At 43.4% G+C, this 22,838-nt stretch overlaps 1 protein-coding gene across 3 annotated transcripts in view; it reads right to left on the bottom strand.

Annotated features, from left to right (window-relative positions):
• The window catches only part of smoc1 (SPARC related modular calcium binding 1), a 248,867-nt gene that overhangs the window by 102,238 nt on the left and 123,791 nt on the right, over positions 1 to 22,838 (bottom strand). For all 3 annotated transcript variants that reach the window (XM_072265877.1, XM_072265866.1, XM_072265857.1), the window contains exon 9: positions 12,451 to 12,533. In XM_072265877.1, the coding sequence (XP_072121978.1) occupies positions 12,451 to 12,533 (83 nt within the window). The remainder of the gene's footprint in view (positions 1 to 12,450; positions 12,534 to 22,838) is intronic.

The following is a 22,838-nucleotide window of genomic DNA, read 5'->3' on the forward strand; positions in this document are numbered from 1 at the left end:
CACCATATAAAATCCTGTGATTCATTTTCTTGCAGGCATACACAATAAATCCATAATAGAATAATAACCACAATAGCATCAATGGAAGACCACACCAACTTGGGTGTTCAACCGGTGTGCAAAAGTCAAACTGTGCAAATATAAAAAGAAAGAAATAATGATAATAATAAATAAATAATAAATATCATGCATAATACTAATGAATGGCTGTTAATCTAGCCCAGTGCACTCCCTTCTAGTCATTCCTGTGGAAAGCTGATCTGAACCAACACAACCAGATAAGCAACTGCTGCTCAGAAATCCTGAGGTCAGGCAAAGGGCAATGTAACTGTAGATTTCTTGGCTCTGATGAAGAAGAATCCATCACAAAACCAGAGGTTTTTTGTTTGTTTGCAAGTGTTACACCTGGAGTGTAATGGATAGAAGCCAGGTGTGAGCCTTTCTTTACATAATAAAGGATCTCACGTGGTCTGATTCAGAGTGTCAAACTGTTTTTTTCTTGTGCTTGCTTCTGTCATCTTCACAATTTACTGCTTGCATTTTATCCAGCTGCCACTGAGTTCTGGGTTTCAGTCTCTCTCCTTGATTCCTTGTGGAGAGTCTGCATTACACCAACCACTCAACCTATAACCTCTCAACCTTTCCCTATTCCCATGGCGACACCGTGGGCTCAACCCTGACCTCCAGTGCCATCTGTGTGCAGTTGACATGTTCTCCCTGTACAGTGTGGTTTTCACCAAGTGTTCCAATTACAACACGAACCCGAAAGGTGTGCAAATCAGTAGGTTAATTGGCTCTGATGTAGGTGGATGAAAAGTTCGTAAGCATTTGAGAGAATACGTTACAGAGAAATATGGGAGAAAGCAGTAGATGAGATAGACGATAGATGAGCCAGCATACACTTTATTAGTCACAAGGTCTCCTACATCCTGATGAAATGAGAATATGCTGTATTCTCCTTATCTCCACTTCTTGCCATCAGCTAGGCCAATCTTTTAAGATAGCTCTTCAGATTTCCTCTTTACATCTGGTCTCCAACTGTCTTTTCCAGTTGCTCCTGCCTTGTGTTTCTCTCCTTGTGGCCAAAGGGATCAGGGGGTATGGAGGGAAGGCTGGTACAGAGTTCTGAGTTGGATGATCAGCCATGATCATACTGAATGGCGGTTAAGGCTCGAAGGGCTGAATGGCCTACTCCTGCACCTATTTTCTATGTTTCTATGTTTCCTCATTTTTCTGTCACTGTGGGGTTGATGCTAAAGGGACTGGTGCTTTGGTGTTGTGAGAGAGTACACAGGGGAAGTGGGGGAGAGGAAGGGTTGGGTCCCAGAATGGGACAACATGGTGTGGTATGTCAGCAAAGGAAGCAACCAACCAAGATCAGAAAAAAAGCTGACGGAGGGTGGGTTCTGGGCAAAGGCTACCCTTGTCAGCTTAGAGATACTGAAGCATGCAGTTGCAGAGTCTGGGGCTCGGAGGCTGTCAAGAAACAGACAGTGCTGTAAAGCACTGTACAGAGACACATATTGTTATTAGGAGGAATAAATGGAATATCAACTTTGCTTTCCTGCACTCAGCCAAGCACAAGGGAAATGAAATCTCAACACCAGGAAAGAATCTCGCATCTTCTAGTATTCTGTAGATCAATCCATCTTTATCATTTATACTGCATACAGATTCAACTTCATGAACACTGTTAGTCTCTAGTATAACAGCACCTACTCACCAAAGGCAAAAAAAAAAGTAACTTTTTGTGGCCCTGTCTAAAATGTAATCTTAACTTTAAAACACATGTTGGATTTCACCACTGGAACTTTGTTGAGTTCTGGCAGCACTTTGGTTCATGCTGTTGAAGCTTATCCCAAATTGAAGTACATAAGCTGATTAAACAAAAGGGGACCCTAGTTTTAGTCCTTCTGCTGGTATGGACCAAATAAGAAACTGTAAGAAGCTATTAAAGCAATAAATTGTAATAAGATTGGACAAGCGTGAGCCAGCAGGATGAAAATCAATATTAAAAATCTGCAGGTGCTAAAATGATACGTAAAACTTGTTCTTTCATCTCTTCCCTTCCCAGCACCCAAAAGGCCCTTCTCAGTGAAGCAATGATTTCCTCCAGTCTGATGTACTGCAACCATGCTACTCACAACATGGTCCTCCCTACCCAGGACAAGCCGCCTGCATTCAGTCTGAGGGGCATCACGGTGGTTGTCTTCCACTTCTCAGTTCTCACGCCACTCCAGCCTCTCAGTGCAGGTCTCCAGGCCCAAAGCAAGCTTGAAGAACAGGCCTCATCTCCCATCCTGGTATGTTGCATCCTTCCAAACACATTGTCAAATTCCAAAGCCTTAGATAACTCAATTTCTGTTAGTATCAAATCTGGGCAATTTGACTCTAGGTCATTAATCTCTGATAATTGCCTCGGTTTTTCATCTCCCCATTGGCACCGTTTGACCTGATGGGCATTTCCTACTGCTTCACAATCTTTTGTTTTCTCTCTCTTCAACTGCCTTCATTAACCCATGAATCTACAGCTTATTCCCATGATAATACTCGACAAGCATCATAAGTAGTAATCTGACAGATCAAAATATGGCTGATCAGCTATCTGATTCCTCTTTTTTTGCAGTTTTCCAGGTTGCATGGGGACTACATGGTACCTTGTATTTTACATGCAAATCTTCATTACATTTCCTTATTTAAAACATTTGTGTATTTTTGTTTCTAAATAAACCAATTTGATAATCTTATTTTACTGTATAGAGTGCTGTTAGCTACTGACATTGACATTTTTCACTGGTCATCAGGAGTACACTGTTTCTAAGAGTGCTCTCCCAGGTAGTCTGCCAAGGGGCAGGTCACTCCAAGAGGATTGGCAATTCCAGCAAAGGGCAGGGTTTTTCCAATCAGAGGCAGCAGCACTGGTCTTGACCTCTGACCAGTTCCATACCTTGACTCAAAATGTTCTTGAACTGGTCTCTCGCTTGGGCTTCTGCCCTCAATCTTCATATTAGATTATCCCCAAATGCCTTTTTCAAGCTCTCGATTTCTAGCCTTAGAAAACTTTATCCACCCTGGTGTAAAAATCACATTGCTAAGAATCATTGACAGTAAACAGGTCAAAGAGTAACACGAAAACATCTTTTAAAAAAAGCAACAAATCTTTATCACTTTTAGCACTCAATACTAGATTCCACGAACCATAGCTGGCCAGGAATCACAAACTGAGAAAATCTTTCCAAATTGAGAGACCTATAACTGAGTTTATATGAAAAGACAGTTTTATTTTCATATATCAGTGAGAAACATTCCACATGGGCCAATACACAAGGTAAACAAGGCCAACTGAATTCCTCAAACTAAACTGTGGACCTTCCAGATTGCTTGCAGCACGGATTTGGAAGCAGCATGGCACAAGTTGCCAGAGATGTCCCATTGCTCTTCCTTCCACACAGTGCAAGCCTAGGTCACATTAGTTAATGTTACTGAGCTCGTAAGCAAGTTAAATCCCCATCACTTATTTCTTTCTGCTTTAGCCTACATCCTCCGCTACACAGAAACAACATTATTGGTTTTTAGCCATACCTCTTCCCATCCTATCTCCTGTAAAAATTCTATACCCTTTTCTCAATCATTTCATCTCTCTCGCATCTGTTCCCAGGATGGAGCTTTCCTTTCCAGGATATCAGCGATGTCCTCCTCCTTCAAAGAACAGTGTTTCTCTTCCTCCACCACTGGATGCTCCATTGACCTGCATCTCCTCCATTTCCCGAACGTCTTCCTGCTGCCTTAATGGAGACAGAGTTCCTCTCGTCCTCACCTACCACCCCACGAACCCCTGCATCCAACACATCATTCTCTGCAACGTCTACCACCAAACACATCTTTATGTCTCCCCCAACTCTGATTTCAGCGGGGACCACTTCCCCTCACCCCCCCCATGACTCCCTGATTTTCTTGTTCATTCATCCCTCCCTACTAATCTTTTAACAATTTTAATCCCTATGCCCATTTCCATTATGAAATGTCAGTCCATGGCCTCCTCTGCCACAGTGAGGCGTGAAGAAGCAACACCTCCTATTCCTTCCAGTTAGCCTCCAACCTGATGGCATGAACATCAGTTTCTCCAACTTCCAGTGATATTACCCCTCCCCCTCCCCTCTTCTTCATTTCCCCACTCTGGTCTCTTGTCTCTTCTCCTCACCTGACTATTGCCTCCCTGTGGTGCCCCTCCTTCCCTTTCTCCCATGGTCCACTCTCATCTCCTATCAGATTCCTTCTTCTCCAGTCATTTGCCTTCTCCACCTGTCACCTCCAAGATTCTTACTTCATCTCCACCCGCCCCCCACCCTTGAGCAAGTTGGGTCTTTATTCTTTGGAGCGTAGAAGGTTGGTGGGGGGACTTGATAGAGGTATTTAAAATTATGAGGGGGATAGATAGAGTTGATGTGGATAGGTTTTTTCCATTGAGAGTGAGGGAGATTCAAACAAGAGGACATGAGTTGAGAGTTAAAGGGCAAAAGTTTAGGGGGAACATGAGGGGGAACTTCTTTACTCAGAGAGTGGTAGCTGTGTGGAATGAGCTTCCAGCAGAAGTGGTTGAGGCAGGTTCGATGTTGTCATTTAAAGTTAAATTGGATAGATATATGGACAGGAAAGGAATGGAAGGTTATGGGCTGAGTGCAGGTCGGTGGGACTAAGTGAGAGTAAGAGTCCGGCACGGACTAGAAGGGCCAAGATGGCCTGTTTCCATGCTGTAATTGTTATATGGTTTTATTCTGGCATTTTCCCCTACCTTTCTGGTGCTGATGAAGGGTCTTGGCCCAAAACATCGACTCTACTCATTTCTATAGACGCCACCTCTCTAGGAGTTCCTCCATCGTCTTGCATTTGTTACTTTGAGTTTTTCTCTGGCTATTACAATTTTGTATTGATCAAAGACACAACTATTATATGTGGTTCTGGTCACCATGCTACAAGTACGGCGTGATTCAGCTGAGAGGGTCCCGAAAAGATTCACAGTATTATTTGATTGTTTATTTATTTAGAGATACAACACAGTAACAGGCCCTACCTGCCCAATGAGCCTACAATGCCCAGTTACACTCATGCGACTGATTAACCTACTAACCTGTACTTCTTTGGAATGCAGGAGGAAACTGGAGCACCAGAAGAAAGCTGCGCGATAGTGTGAAGAACATACAAACTCCTTACAGACAACGGTGGTGCAGAACCAACAACCTGTCTCCGAATGTGAGCAAAACAAAAGAGATGGTTGGTGACTTCAGGAGAGCACAGAGCGACCACTCTCCACTGAACATCGACGACTCCTCCGTAGAGATCGTTAACAGACCAAATTTCTTGGTGTTCACCTGGCGGAGAATCTCACCTGGTCCCTCAACACCAGCTCCATAGCCAAGAAAGCCCAGCAGTGTCTCTACTTTCTGCCAAGGCTGAGAAAAGTCCATCTCCCACCCCCCATCCTCACCACATTCTACAGAGGTTGTATTGAGAGCATCCTGAGCAGCTGCATCACTGCCTGGTTTGGGAATTGCACCGTCTTGGATCGCAAGACCCTGCAGCGGATAGTGAGGTCAGCTGAGAAGAACATCGGGGTCTCTCTTCCCACCATTACAGACATTTACACCACACACTGCATCCGCAAAGCTAACAGTATTGTGAAGGACCCCACACACCCCTCATACAAACTCTTCTCCCTCCTGCCGTCTGGCAAAAGGTACTGAAGCACTCGGGCTCTCACGACCAGACTGTGCAACAGTTTCTTCCCCCAAGTCATCAGACTCCTCAATACCCAGAGTCTAGACTGACATCTACATCATTTATTATTATATTGTAATTTGCCCTCTAATGTGCCTATTGTCTTGTTTATTAATTATTGTACTGCCCTGCACTGTTTTGTGCACTTTATGTAGTCCTGTGCAGGTCTGTAGTCTAGTGTAGTTTTTAATGTTGTTTTACATAGAGTAGTGTAGCCTCGTGCTGTCTCAGATAGTGTAGTGTAGTTTAGTGTTGTTTCACGTAGTCTAGTGTAGTTTAGTGTTGTTTCACGTAGTCTAGTGTAGTTTAGTGTTGTCTCACATAGTCTAGTGTAGTTTTGTGTTGTTTCATGTAGCACCATGGTCCTGGAGGAACGTTGTTTTGTTTTTACTGTGTACTGTACCAGCAGCTTATGGTTGAAATGACAATAAACTTGACTTGGCTTGACTTGACTTGGAGATGAACCCGGGTCACAAGCGATGTAATACTGTTATGCTATCGTGCCGCCCTAATCATTGCCTGGACTGGAGGGTTTGTGTAACAGGGAGAGATTGCATAGGCTGGGACTGCTTTCCCTTAAGCAAAGGAGACAGAGAGGAGACCTCTTAAAGGTTTATACAGTTATGAGGGGCATAGACAAGGTACTTTCTCCTCTTAATTGTATAAACCCGTAAAGTCTTTTCTTCAGGGTAAGGCGGTCTATAACTGCATGCTGGTTTAAGATGAGAAGGGAAAGATTTAAGGGGATCTGAGGGTCACAATTTTCCACATTGAGAGCGATGGGTAAACAGGCAATCTGCCAAAAGAGGTGATGAACGAAAGTACAATTACAACACCTGAACAATATTCAGACAAGTACATGGATAGGAAAGGTTCAGCAGGTTATGGGTGAAAAACAGGCAAACGGGTTTTAGTGGAGGTAGGCACCTTGGCCAGCATGGATGAGCTGGGCTGAAGGGGTTAACTCCATGTTTCACATCTTCCTGAAACTCTTCAGATATAAAATTGCTCTTCAGCCTTCAAGACCATGAAGGGAACTACTTTGCAAACAATAAACCTGCTTCATTTCACTAGCGCCACAAATGTAACTATCTCATACAGTTGAATAAGATACTTGCCTTCATCGATGTTGCAAATTCCACAGCAACTGTGCATATCCTAATCATAAGTGGCTCATTGTCATTCAGGAAGTTTATAAAGATAGCATGTTAAAAAGGAATGAGGTATTATGGACATTCTGTGATCACAAGTTAAGGCCCATGATGGAAGATGCAACGCTTCTTCTCAGGCAATCAGGATCGGGGGAGGGGGGTGAGGCGTCGCTTTCATTCGGGTTTTGTGGGTCATGAGGTGGCCGATGAAGCGTTTTGAAGGTTGGTGATGAAACATATCGAATCCTGCCTGAGAAGCATCTCGGATCTGCTCTAATTTGCCTTCTGGAACAACAGGTCCACAGCAGGTATCATTTCATTGGCTTTTCACTCAATCCTGGAACGTCTGGACAGCAAAGATGCATACATCAGGATGTTCTTTATTGACACTTGAACCAAAGGGGATAACTTCACTCAACATCACCTGCCCCATCATTGAAATGTTCCCACAATCTATGGACTCAATTTCAATGACTCTTCATCTCATGTTTACTCAGTATTTATTGCCCACTTATTTATTCTGTCTTTCTTTTTGTATTTGCATAGTTTGCCTCCTTTTGCACACCGGCTGAAGGCCCAAGTTGCGGTGGTCTTTCATGGGTTATATTTATGGTTATTACCCTATTGTGGACTTATTGAGTATGCCTGCAAGAAAATGAATCTCAGGATTGTATATGGTAACATGTATGTATTTTGAACTTTGACATGGGAACCACAAACTCTTATCACAGACAGGACAGTAATGCTTTCCAGGGTGGGAATGCAAGAAAGTGCACTCCTCCCTCTGCTTATACACCTGCATGGTCCCAATGCTCCCCCTCCACCGGATCTCCTGAATACCATCATGGACACTCAATCTCCACTGTGAGTGGACAAGGCCCAGGAGCCAGCAGGAACATTACAACTTCCCCCAGAGGTGCTCTGAGCATATCCTTGAATCTTTATCCCTGTCCACCTGGTAATCTCTCCCTTATGACAGAGCTAGACTATATCCTCCATCGTATTTAACTCGGTGTCCCAGAAAAAAAAGGAAAAGAAGATGATACCCATGTTTGTGCATTTAACATTTCAGTAATATTCAAGTAATATTGTAAATATATTGTTTGATTAAACATTCTTTGTTGTGTACATAATTCATTATGATGCTGATGATGATGACGACGTTGACTCAGGCCTGAGAGGCCAGCGTCAGGCATTTTCATGCCATACAAGGCGCGGATCGGAAGGCTGTGTGGGGCACCACTCCTCGCACAGACACTTTGCACTTTTTTTTCTTTATTTTATGAGGTTGATTGGTGAGCTCAACACTCAACCCAGCACAGATGGAAAGCGTACTCTGGAACGGCCGACTAGATTCCAACCCGGGAACCTCCGTCCCAGAGTCCGGCGCTGATGTCACTGCGCCACCAGCCGCCATTATGGGTTATATGTAAAAGTACATGAATGGCGTACGTCATCACGCCATGTCATACCTCACTGAACATGAGTCATCCCCAGCTCTGTGCTTTTCCTTTCAATTATTGTCCTGTTTTGAAGTTACAAAACATAACATACATGACTGGAATACAAATGGGAGGTAGCAGCAGCAAAATAAAATTCAGTAAAAACTATAAATGTCTGGTGAACAGGGCACCAGTCAAGACTTTGCCATCTTGAGTATGGAAGCAAGTTCCAAAGTACTCATCCACAATCCACATTGATGGGAAAAGCAGCAAGTTCAGTGCAGCTAGGACAGACACACTCATGCTGACCCCTGCCATTGTTCTGAAGTGTCTGAGCTTGGCCAGCATTCAATGTGATTGCGGAATTCAGTCTGGAGCAATTATTGTTTCCCCAGTTCTGATCTTTGGCAAATGGGAACAGTTCAGGATTTCTCACTCCATGGCTGGATGGAGCAAGTCTTAAAAACCACGGGCAACCTTAAAACAACTAATCATCAAATGCTTTTAAACGTGGTGGAGCCTGTCCCATCCAGCATGGGCATTTTGTCAAGAAACTGAAGAGACAGTTGCCAAAAGCTACACAACGTACCATTAAATCTACAGTTCTAATTCAACCAAACAAATACAGATATTAAATGCATCTTCAGACTTTAAGAAGAATTTTCTTTTGAGGGGACACTTGGTGCTGTGGGCATTAAATTAACTAGTTATTAGACTGTAAGGAATGCTTACATTTATGGTAACAATTTATGCCTGCTGTTAATTATTTATGTGAAATAGAATTTTCAAGGGATTGTTGTTAGTCATACTATTCTTATCTGGATAGTAACTTGGCCATCTGTGAAAGCACAATCCAGTCAGTAAATTTTTTTGCTTGAAGATGTCCCATTTTCCAACTTGCCCCAACAGCCAGAACATATCAGGATGGCAAATGGATTAGTATGCTTCTAGTTCAATCTGGTATAGATTGGAATAGAGTGGAATTCACTTCACCCATGCCAAAGAACGTACAAGCCCTTCATGTACATAGATAGGAAAGGTGCAGAGAGATGCAGGCAAATGAGATTGAAATAGAAAAGCATCTCGGACAGCAGGGACAAATTGGGCCAAGGAGCCAATTTCTATGCTGTGTTTGAATTTGAACTATTCTTATCTTTCAAGTATGGTCAACCAGTCAATATATTGCAGGCTCCTACAAACAGTGATGAAGTAAATAGATAGTTAATCCATTGGTTTACAGACTAATTTTGGTCAGGAGACCAATGATAATTTCCCTGAAATGGTAACAGAGGATCCACGGTACAAACCAGGAAGGATACATGGGGTCTCAGTTTAATGCTTCGCTCAAACGATAAGCTATGTCTCCAGCAGCACACAGCTGTTTGAATTGGATACAAGAGGTCCTGCCTGAATGAACCAGCTCAACAATTACTTCCTGCAACTCATGCTCTTCAGTACAATTTCAAACTTGGAGCAGAAATAGGAGGGTCAAGAAATTACTCCCAGGTTAGTAGTGCAAAACAATATTTATTCATCTCAGTGCAGCATCCTCTGAAATAAAAGGGATGTTTTCAAAGTGCTGTGCCACTGTAAAGTGCACTTAACAGTAACAGCTTGAGAATGAAGCACTCAAAGGACACGAATACATTACAAACAAACCTCTCTCTGTTAGAGCTTCCAGTGACTACATCGCAACATCAGAAAGTTGCACTTTAACAAATTATGTAATGACACAATAGACTGTAGGGGTCTGTAATGTTCTGCAATGGGAAAAGTAGTAATGAGTACTTCTCAACCTATCCTTTTGCCTCACTCCCAAAGTAGGTCACTTTGCTTTTCTAATGCATGTTCTACATCAGCGCATAGCTTCAGGTCAATGCTCCACTTGGAGCTTTGCAACAGAAACCTGGACCATATTGTCCTGGGAATAGCCAAGGGACACTGTTGGGACAAAGAGGTCTTCCCACTGCAGCTCGGGGCCAGGTAAGTTGGGAAATAACTTTCAACCTCTGGATCCCCAACCCTGTCTCAATCTCCCACCACCACAGTTCTCCCAATCTGTTGTACAACCTGGCCACCAGCAGAAAAATGTAGCTTCCCTCCCCCACACCATCTCCTCCTCAACCTGCACCATTCAAACACTGTCATATGCAGCCACAGCTCCATCGCCACCACTCCGTAATCCAAATAACGCCAGTCTCCCAATGCCCACCCACACTCTGCCCAAGCTCAGCAATTCCATCTGAACCTTTTTTAAAATATTTATTCATTTATGGGATGTGGGCATTGCCAGCTAGGCCAGCATTTATTGCCCATCCCTAGTTGCCCTTGAGGTGATGGTGACTAGCTGCTTTTTTGAACTGCTGCAGTCCCTGAGGTGTAGGTACACCCACAGTGCTGTTAGGGAGGGAATTCCATGACTCTGATCCAGCGACAATGAAGGAACGGCGATATGTTTCCAAGTCAGGATGGTGACTGACTTGGAAGGGGATTTCCAAGTGGTGGTGTTCCCAGGTATCTGCTGTTCTCGATGGTAGTGGTCATGGGTCTGGAAGGTGCTGCGTGAGGAACTTTGGTGTGTTGTTGTTGTGCATCTTGTAGATACTACACACTGCTGCAACTGTTCGTCGATGGTGAAGGAATTGGATGCTTGTGGAAAGGGTACCAATCAAGGTGACTGCCTTATACTGGATGGTGTCAAGCTTCTTGAGTGTTGGAGCTGCACTCATCCTGGCAATTGACGAGTATTCCATTACACTCCTGACCTGAGCCTTGTAGGTGGTGGACAGGCTGTGACTACAAAATACCAGAAGGGCAGAAGCATTAACTAGTCAGCTTCAGCCAAAGGGGGAAGGGGAATCTGCAGCAGGAGGCTGACAGCTACAAGGGTTACTGGTGCTGCTATTGCTCTACGCAGCCAACACGCTCCAATTTCTAACCACATCCTGCATCCTAAGTGCGGTAAGTTACTCCAGATGCCTCACAGAACACGAAGTCTCAAAAGGAAATATTAGAAAAGACAATCAAAATCTTGATCAAAGGAGATCAGCTTAATAGCAAAGAGCAGAACATGTGCAAGACAGCATCTGTGCAGGGAGACGCTGACAAATAATTCCATGTAATTAAGCAGCTAACTGACGAGTGGCAATTTCTAAGTATGGTTAAGATCGCCCTTGCAAATGAGAATACTTATATTACACAGCTAGATAGAGCATGATCTATGGGAAAATTGATTTTCAACCACATTAAGCACATTTAACTTCAGATTGTGTCTGCCTCGTGGCTCAGAGAAATTTGAAGCTGCTATGTGTGTTAAACCTGCAGAAATAGCAAAAGCTCACCTCCTCCCTGATATTCAAGTCTCACTGAAAATTTTGCACCAGAGCAGGAGGTAGACTTAAGACATTCCTAAGCTATTGAGGTTTTAGTATATTCACTGGGAACAATTGAACTGCTTAGCTTCAAATATTCTTGCAAGTAAGTAATTCATTTGAGAGACTAGCTTTGTACTGCCCAGACTGTGTCTACTCACCTCCATAGAATCTTTCAATATTGCTTCCTATTCAACAAATTCTGCAGCAATTAAGTTTCATTGTGGATAAAGCTCAGAGACACAGTTGTTTCATTCTCTTATACTTTCACAACTGTGCTCTGGGAAGTTTTTATTTTGTTTTGACTTGTTTGGATCGGTACCAACCAGATACACACTGAGCAAAAGCTGATATGGTTTCAAGGATCACGCCTCTGAATCTGAGCAGCTCGTAGCTGAGTTCCTATATCATATACATCAATTCTTTATGCCATTAGAGATCAAAATTTTAAAAAATATATTGTAAAACATTAGCACTGCCAGAGAAGGAATATTTCATGTGGAGAGCTCTTATTCTCTTGTAATTAACCATCACCATTTTGGAGAGTAGCATCTGTAACCAATTAAATGTCAATTAGTCAAATCACATGTGGCACTTGTACAGGGCAATCATCCATAACTGCTGAATGACTGCAAGATGGGCTAGTGGTTTCCCTGCAATAGACACTGATCACTCCCTGCTGTGTGGGTGAGGTATGAAGTAATGGCTCACCTTGTAGCTCCTTGTCCTTGAATGGATCGTCGCCCTCGATGAGCTTGGACCGAGCATTACTGTCACAGTTAGGCGTTTGGTATCTGGAAGAAACAAGGGCAGGACTGAGAAGGCACGCCAGAAACCTGCTGCCAGTCCTTGTGCGATCCATTACTAATCTGATCACGGCGTGGCCACATTTGCTAAACTGCTGCAGCTCCAGAGCAAGACAAGAGTGGAGACCTATCTCAGCCACAAATAAATTTAACCATATCACCGCACACCAACCTGGTAATGAGCAGCACCATTATTGGTCTGGCCCTCCCCTCACCATCCCTTCTTCTCCTCCACAGGTCCTTTCCTCTCATGTCCTTGCACTCTCCTGGTTTTCCCCCTCCTGATCGTCCTGACAAGAGTGTTTGACCTCAAATATTAACCCGATATCTCCTTCCACAATGCCTGATCTTCTGCACACTTCCAGCATCTTCTGTTTTGATTTCAGACTTCCAGCTTCTGCAATTTTTGATGTTCTCAGCTAATTACCTAATCAGTTAGATTAGTACCTGTCTTCACTTTCCAGTAAACCCCGGGTGACCACCTCTGCCAGGATTATCCACAGTTTTTAAAAAGGAATTATTGTTTGGGGTACTAGCAAGGTGGGGTGTGGGTGCTTTTGCCTTGTCATAAGTGATTGACAGAGCATCTCAGAGCCAACACACCACTGTAGGTCAGGAATAACGTGAAGGCAAAATTAAGTGTGGGAGTAGACTGCTCAGCCTTTCCAGGTGGCTCTCTACTCAGCGCCCACCTGATTGTAATCTCAACCCGACATTCACCTGAGAAAATAACAGGTCTTCTCCTGAAGGACATGAAAACCAATGGGTTTTTATAACAATCTGGGAGCATTATGCTCATTGGTACTAATGACTAGTTTTTCTTCTAAAATTACAATTAGGAAAAGTGTCAGATTTGAAATTTGAATTTCTGAAATATTAAGACAGGAACTTAACCTCTCTGCCGACATCAAACCCTGGTAATTCTCATACTTCTTAATCATTTGGACTGTTACTACGACAAAATCCTGTGCTATTGCAAATGAGAATTGGTTTCCGTGCCCCTTGTGGTTCAAGGTGGATTATTTTTTATGGTTTCCCCAGATCTATGCTACTGAGTCCTTTTGTTTTGACTAGGAAACCACAAAGGTAATTGTAACACTTGTTCTGAGAAACGCAAGTTCCCTTTGGCATAATCAAAGACTCCTCCCAACCCGGTCGTTCTCTCTTCAGTCAGGTTTAACTTTTAACTACCTTGATGTATGGCAGGCAAAGCAGAAGCCTTACACTGCACCTCAGTGACAATAACAAACCAAACACAGCACCACTGTAACCCAGGCCACCTGCAATTCGGCTGCTGCAAGAATGTTTGTTCTCAGTTGGTATTAGCCGATCCTTGTACAGAGCAGTAATACAAAGCCACTGTGACCAAACGAAACTGCAAAATCACTTAGTGCACCGCACTGACCTCGCACCTCATGAACTTTGACTGACTCCTGTGGGGCCCCAGTGTTATCCCAAAGCAAAGTGACATCAGGGTGAACAAAGCGTTTTGGCACCTGTAACAACATCTGACCATATTAATCACACCAGTGGGCTGCAAAATAATTTTTCATTTGCAGTGGGTTTCAATTGGGAAACATTGCTTAAATAGACACAAAAAACTGTGCACTCGAGAGACACAAGCAAACAGCAGGGAAGCAAATAATATTTTCACCTAATCCTCACAGCCCTGCACAGCTTCTGCTTTCACATCGTGCCCTGTTTAGTAAAGGACTGATTAACCCTCAAGTATAAAAGATAGACCGTTGTTGCACTTCTCTGTCTAATTTCTCAGGCACATGATTAATTGGAACCAAAAGTAGCTGGGTGAAAGGAGAGGAACAATGGGTGGGTGTCTATTGATTGGCCCTTGCTGTCTTGTGATATGCATTTTCAACCTGGATATGAATGTAGAAAGTGTGGTAAGTAAGTTTGTGGGTGACAAGAAGGCAGGTGCAATTATAGACAATAAGTAAGGTTGCCTAATGCTACAGCAGGATATACAGCACATTAGTTGGAAAGCTGGCCAGAACATTGGCAGACGGCAATCCTGACGAGTGCAAGGTGAAGAATTTTGGGAAATCAAACAAAGTAGGCCAGATGAACAGAAAGACCTAGGAGGGTCCAAGTCCGAGAACATAGTTCCCTGAAAGTGGCAAAACAGATAGGTAAGTTGGTAAAAAAGGCATAAGGTATGCTTGCCTTTACAGGCCAGGTCCCTACTCTGGCCTCTTACATCTTTTCACCTGCCTATCACCTCCCTTGGTGCCCCTACTTTCTTCCTTGATCCACTCTCCTCTCCTATCATATTCCCTCCTCTCCAGCCCTTTACCTTTCCCACCCACCTGGCTTCACATATCACCTTCCAGCTATCCTCCTTCCCCTCCTCCCACCTTTTCATTCTGGCCACTTCCCCCTTCCTTTCCAATCCTGAAGAAGTGTCTTCACCTGCAACATCGACCGTTTGTTCATTTCCCTGGATGCTACCTTACCTGCTGAGTTCCTACAGTGTTTTGTGTGCGTTGTTACAGAAGGTAGAAGCTGGGACATTAATATGTGCAGTTCAGATTACCTGATTATAGGAAGGATGAGGCAATGTTGGAGGGAGTGCAGAGGAGATTCAATAGTGCTGGTGCCGGAATCAGAGGACTTTAGAGAAGGGGAAATTATTGGGTAGGTTAGGAGCACGGGAGATGGAGAGGTGACCCGACAGGGATATACAAAATGATGAGAGGTACAGATTGAAGAGATTAAAGGGAGAGGTGCTGCAGGCACCGGCACCTGATGAATGCAGAACCTTCATTAGATCTTTGTTTGAAGATTAGTCTATCTACTGTGTATTTGGAACACGACAGCAGACTTGCAGTACTGAGCAAAAGTTTAAGGCGCATATATATGGCTAGGGTCCCTCAGACTTTTGCACAGTACTGTATTTGCCAACATGGAGCGGAGAGTGAGTTTGTAAATTTTGCAGAACCAAAGGGTGTTGGGAATGGCAAAGATGGAGTGCCATGGGAGGGGATGGGACGGGGGGGCAGAGAAGGAGTACCGGGGCAGGGAGTGGTGTGGGTGCAGACTCACCCAGCCCTAAGACACCAGGCAAGGTCACTTGATTCCAAACAGTAGGTTTACTGATCATTCCAGAATGCCTCTCTAGTACTTCCCACTCCCTCCCCCTTTTCCCCAACCATGATTCCCCTCTCCCCCTGACCCCTTCTCACTCTCAGTCCACGATAGAGGCCCATATCAGAATCAGGTTTAACAGCACTCACATAGGTCAGGAAATTTGTTCTTATTTGCGGTAGACCTACAGTGCAATAAATAAAATCATAACAGTACTGTGCAAAAGTCTTAGGCATCCAAGCTATATATAATGTGCCTAAGGCTTTTTCCACAGTACTGTAGATGTAGTGGAGAGAACTGGGTTTACTCCGTGGGTCTGACTATAAATATTGACATTCTAGAAAATGTTCCTCCAGCTGGGCTCAATGGTGGGGGCAAATTTAGTTTCTGTTTCCTGATCCTCAAGGGGGTATCAGCTTGCAGGACTCCATGTATTCAACTCCACTGATTTCAACAGAACCAGATGTTAGGAGGAGAGCACTCTGCCAGCATCCACTACCTGCACACCACAGACTGAGTTCTCCTTCAAATAATCTGGGGAGAGAGGTAATCAGGAAAGAGAAATACTTCCACTACGTATCGACTCTCGCTCCCATTCCGTCTTTCTGTGTTCCAGAGCCAGTGCCCAAAGGGCACAGAGCGTGCACAATGTCACCCGCTGGTGGAAGGTTATCGACTGTGGTCTGCCCAAAACTGGCTGGTCTTCCAGTGTGCGGGGTTGTCCATGATAGAGTGAGGCCAGCCCTCATATGGTATGGTTCAGGACCACATGCTGAGTTTCACCTTGAAACTTGGCACAGTCGCTGTAAAGGTTAGGCAGGGTAAGGTCAGAATATAGGGCTTTCCCGTCAGTGCATACCGAAGAGCTGGGTCTTAACCCTCATGGAATATGTGCAGAATAAAATACCAACATACAACACAGAACTGTACAGCACAGGAATAGGACCTTTGGCCATTGGTGCCAAACTAATTAAACACCCAACTAAACTATTCCCTTCTCTTCTCCATATCCCTCCATTCTTTGCATATTCACGTGCCTATGTAGCAGAGTCTTAAATACCTCTATTTTATCTGCCTCCACCAGTACCCTAGGAAGTGCACTGCCCACACCCTACACTGTGTAAAAGTAATTTACCCCACACATCTCCTTTGAAATTCTGCCCCCCCCCCACTCACTTTAAATGTTTATCCTGCTGATGTCCATGAATCTTGTTAAGAAGAACAGGTCTTGTGCACGACGGCACATTAGTGTGTTAGCATATATGGTTTACGCAAATACATATTAATAACAAAATATATTTTGGTAATAATTAAAAGTTGTCTGTCCTCTCTAGACATTGTCTATTCTGGTATATGAGTTTACAAGAATGAGAAGTGAACTTACTGAGATATATAGGATCCTAAGGGGGCCATGGCAGGGTCGAAGTTGAAGTGTTTGCTCATGAGGACATAGTTACAAAATCAGGAGTTAGTCACCTGAAACTGAGGTGAGTAGGAACTCCTCAAAGAGGACGTCAGTCTCTAGAACTCTCTACCCTGGATGATTGGAAGTATTAAAAGAGGAAGTGGATACATTTTCGAAAATCTGAGGATTTAGGGCTATGGGAAACTGGCACCCCTATCACATTGAATGGTGGGGTAGGTTTGAAGGGCTGAGTGGCCTGCTGCTGCTTCTCATTGCTTGTGTTCTTTTATTTCATTCTCAGCCTTGATCATCATGTAAACCACAACAATGCAAGTGTTGTTAAATAAAATATCTCATTCATTTTCAATTCATTGGTTGGTCTATTTTGTTCCAAATGCTGCTTCTATTCAGATACGAAACATTCAAATCTTAACACTTCTCCTTCAGTTGATCTATTTCACCAATGCACCATCTCAGTTAAACTCTGACATGGAATTTTCTTTACTGAGCTCCAAGAAAATAGTTATCTTAAGCCTGAGTAGACCAGAACTGCACCCATTTCTGGCTCTCCTCATGTCCAATGGGAAATCTGACTGCTGACTACAGGATTTTCTTTCACACTAGAAGCTTATGTGCATATTAAAACTCCTCAAAATGATGTGAACAGCGTAATGCCAAAAATTCATCTTCAGAATGATCTCCAAACTTGCTGGTCTCAAGTTGTTTTTACTTGTGAAGAAAACAGCTTATACTAACCCCTTTTCCCTGAAACTTAAAAGGCCAATCCTCAGCCTGCATTCATTGCCCTGACCAATGCCTGTGACCTTAGATGTGCCTGGACTGCCTCGCCCATCAAGACCAGGGTCAACTTTACTCTCAGCTTCCTGACCCCAGGATCACTGCAGCCTGCTGCTGTTGATAGTCTCTGCCACATTCCACAGACTGCTGTCCTCTCCTGCATTAGGGAGGACACTCAAGGGGAGGAGACCTCATTTGTTTTTTCTTCACCCTTCAGCCTAGAGGAACTGGAAGTGGAGGCGTGGATATCTGTCTGTGACACGACCTTTCCCAAAGTGCTGACATTTATCGGCTGTCATCCAGCAGTAGTACACCCTGTAAAGACCCTCTTATCAGCTTCTGCCAGAAAGTACCTGGTTGTCTCCCAGGAGAGTCTGCACTGAACCTTTAAACAAAGGCACGTCTCTGCACCCACGGCTCTTCATCAGCTCATCCAACTCCCTCTGAGACTCTCTATTGTCCCATAGATCTCTTTAAGCCAGGGCTCTCTGGAGATGGAATAGTGTTGTTCATATTGTGGAATGTAAGTATTGGCATCCCAGCTCAAAGAAATTGAGCCAAGTGACAGCTACTAAAGTTTTCCAACAGGCCAGCTGACAGTGAATTTTTCACAGAAATCCAATCACACTGCTCTGGGAACGTTGCTAATAAAGAACATAATGTCTAATGGGCTTACACAAACAACATTAAGTTGAAATAGAATGATGTCTTAATGGCATTAAGATACAAGGATTCAAAGTACATTCATTATCAAATTAAGTATGCAGTATACAACTCTGAGATTCGGGTTTCCCATAGATAGCCACAAAACTAAGAAAACCATGGAACCCATTCAAAGAAGGAAAAAAAATCAAACCCCCTCCACCCCCACGTGTAAAAAAAAACAAATTGCGCAAACAGTGTTAAAAAAAAGTGAAAACACAGAACATACGACACAAAATCAAAAGGCATATTTCAGTTCAGCTCAGTGCTCCTTATCTGCAGGCCACCCTGATTCAAAATCGCCCGTCCTAGCTACAAAAAAAAAGTAACCAGAAGCCGGAGCAGATCATGAATGTGAATTATAGTCCACAATCCACAAACCATGTTGATTAAACCTTTAATCGAGTAATTTCCAGTCTTGTCTCTTCCTGTATCACAATGCTTTTCACTGCTGCTTTGTTCTTTTTCCCGGGTACTTTCCTTTAAATCTCTAACCTTTCCCTAAATTGACCCCCAACTTTCCATTGTACTGATTTAAGGTTATGCTTATAGTCCTAGTTAATCTATCAGGCTCTGGCCTGGTTTAGTCTCAGCCGGTCTCAACAGAATAGATCTCTCTTCCACAGTCGTGGTTTGTAAGTAAGGCGATGCCTGTCCAGATGAAGGAAAAGTATCATCACCACCAAGGCCTGCCAATCCCCACTGAGCATTTAACACAACTTCTGTGGTAACAGTTACTAAAACAGAAGAGAATGATTGTGTTGTTAAATCCAGTTCTTCTGCCATCCTGAATTTATTGCAAATACAGTGGATTCTGGATAATAGGCCATCGGTTAATCAAGGCAGTTGCTTATTTGGGATAACTCTTAAAGAACAAAAACAATTTGTCAGGATGCCCTTCATTTACTTGGGACACTGTGCTGCTTAATTGGGGCAGGAAGCTTGCCAAGCAGGTTCCAAATAGCGACAGTCAAGTTCACTTGTGTACCCGTTAGACACTACACCACGCTTAGAGCAAACAGTTTTTAAAATAGCGTCAGTTGCGTATGTTTGTGCTCAAAAAGAGTGATTTTTTTTTTAAATCACTGATAGTTGGTGAGAAATAAGCAGCAAGACAATTCCAAACTATGTTTCTCGCTGCGGTTTCAACCATTCGGGCTAAGAGATGCCACAAACAGCCGGGAGTGAAAATTAAATGATTTCATTACTTCAGCAAGTTGGGAACTACGAAAAATTTGATGGTATCAACAACTATTTTGAATGTTACTTTGGAAAAGATTTGGAGGATGCAATCATCAAAAGTATTCTATGAAGGCAGTCTATTATCTACACTAGGTGTCGATGCTGATTTTGTTCATTACGTTCTCTGGATGAATTCCTCTGTTGATAACTATTAGGAACTTTTATATTACTACAGTATTATAGTATAGTATTATTGGTAGTGTTCATTTAAACACATTATTTGTTACTTTGTCTTTTTTTTATACCATTTTAAGCATTTCCATGAAACTTGGGGCGGCCGTTTAATTGGGCTGAAATTGAGTCCCAATGTGTCCCAATTAACTAGAATCCACTGTACTTTGACATCATTCAAAAGGCTGGAATGTGTTCTGGATAATTCTGCTGTAGTTGGAACTTTGAGCTTCTATATTTTGTTTAAATTCAGCTTTTTAGTACCATCAAAAGGGATAGTGTCTCTTTAAAGTGTGAGGTCATTGCAGAGAATGGAGCCTTATTCAAGCAGCAGACATTACATATTTATTGGGCTGAATCTTGCTGGAAAAGCAGTGCTGCATTAACGATGCAGCACAGGCCCAAATCAGTCAACAAACTCAAAACCAGTCAGCAGATATGCTGCAAAGGGTGAACTTCCAACAATTGCAGGTTGATTGCAACATTATCGGCTTTCTACATTCAACAAGGTGCTCTCAACCTTCTAGTTCTCCATAGGAACTTTCGAAATTCTGAAAGAGGCTCATTAAACTCAAAGCAGGGAGTTAAATCTGATCATTTAATGATGTGATGATTGTTAACCTCACCAGTCTTGAAAGGGAGAATTTAAATTGTTAAATCACTCAATTTTATTTGTTGGCAATGTTACAAAGGCCAACTTTCAATGCCACTGTTTAATCTTATTTTCACTTCTCCTCACCTGCCTGTCACCATCTTCCCTTTCTCCCATGGTCCACTCTCCTCTCCTATCAGATTCCTCCTTCTTCAGCCCTTTACTTTTTCCACCTATCACCTTCTAGCTTCTCACTTCATTGCCCCCTCCCCCATCCTCTCATCTTCCCCTTCACTGGTCTTACCCATCACTTGCCAGCTTCTTACTCTGGCTTCTTCCCTGCTCCTCTCCAGTTCTAATGAAGGGTCTCAGCTCAAAACGTTAAGTGCTTATTCCCCTCCATAGGTGTTTCCAGACCTGCTGAGTTCCTCCAGCATTTTATGTGTGTTTCCCTTTTTGACATTATTTCCTCTCTTTAATCTAGTTGAGAATAGATCTGATACGTTAAAAATCTGGAACTCGAGCTCATTTCACTAGTTATACTACAAGCAGGGTAATGTAGTGGATGTTACAAGAAGCCTCTGAATTAATGGTTTATCCTAGTTAGCTGGTTTCTCTGGTTTGAGCAAACCTGGCAGCTGAAGGCAAAGAAGATTCACTTCAGAGAAAAGGCAGGCATTTCTGGGAGGTAAGGTTAAAGGAGCAAGGACAACAAAGGTGACTCCTCAGCCTCCACTGACCCTCAGCCCACTCGGGCAGGGACTGGACTGATCCAGGTGCTAGAGCTTGGAACCTACCCATGCAGTGCACTCCACTCCCCTTCACACTCACAAACTTGAGGAGAAGCACAGGATGGGGGGTGGGGGGGGGGGGTTGTTATTCCCACCTATACATGACTCGTTACTAAGTCCTTCTCACCAGAACGGAAACAATGGAAACAAAACCTGTCAATCAGGCTAACTCTCAGGAAACTTGGTCAGTCAAAAGATGTTCCAGTTTCCCATATACACGCCAACCACACCATGCCTTCACATCCCAGTCATTCATATTTATAACAAACATTAAGAGTCCCACACTGATCCCTTTGGTGCACCACTTATCATTAGCTTCCAATCACAAAGCAACCCTCCAACATCACCCACTGCCTACTCCCAAACCAGTTTCAAATCCAATTTCCAACCTGCCCTTGACTTACAGCCTCTACCACAGCCCAGCGCAGACCTGGGATCAAATGCATCACCTTTCAGGTGGGAAAGAATTTGCTTTCCCTTTGTAGAATTTCATGTCAACTGCAGCTGGTGGTACGAACTAAAGCGCTCACAGCTCTGCCCACCCAACAGCTGCAACTTTTCCACTGGAGGATTTCCCTTTTGCAACACCAGCTCTCCACTTTGAACATCCACTATACCCACTGGGGAAATCAAATGATCTGTTCACAAATATTTTACTTTGGAGCCTAATTATGAGCCACAAGAGAAGAGTTTCTGTTCTGGGACAAAGGCAAACCAAACTGTCAGCGATGAAGTGATAATGTTCCAAACCCGTGTGTCACCCAGGCTCTAATTATGCCATTTCATAAAAGACTTTTGTAATGAAACATCTTTCTCACTGGCCATCTAGCCACTGTTGAAATAGCATTTCAGCCTTCTCCTGCTGAGATATCACAGCAGGGAAGAATGAAGCAGCTCCATTTTATGCGTGGTCTCAATACTCAGTATTGTTTGTGTGGGCGAGGTTTCATTCGGTATAATCTAAACTTTGAGCTCCGTGCCCACTTTGTGACAAAGCAGTACAATCTATCCAGTGCCATCCGCCACTTACTTTTAATACAACAAACTGCAGTGGCTGGCATGGAAAATAAGTTCACAACAGACTCTGTCTGTGTGATGGGACAGACTGTCTAGAAGCGTCTCTGTTGATACACTTCTGGAGTCTTACAGGAGAACTGCTTCTCAAGTGAAGCGTGTACATTAATGTGAATAAACAGAGTCACGTACACTGGGCAGCCATTTTATTAGGTGCCTCCTGTATCCAATAAAGTGGCCACTGAATGTGCATGTTCATGATCTTCATCGCTGTTGCCCCATCTGGCACCGACAATCACTCCAACAGTCAAAGTCACTTAGATTACACTTAGTCCCCCATTCCGATGTTTGGTCTGGACATCAACTGAACCTCTTGACCATGTCTGCATGGTTTATGCACTGAGTTGTTGTCACAACTGGCTAATTAGATATTTGCATTAACAAGCAGGTGTACAGGTGTACCTAATAAAGTGACC

The sequence above is a fragment of the Mobula birostris genome, chromosome 1 (assembly GCF_030028105.1).
Source record: "Mobula birostris isolate sMobBir1 chromosome 1, sMobBir1.hap1, whole genome shotgun sequence".
NCBI classification, from domain to species: Eukaryota; Metazoa; Chordata; class Chondrichthyes; order Myliobatiformes; family Myliobatidae; genus Mobula; species Mobula birostris.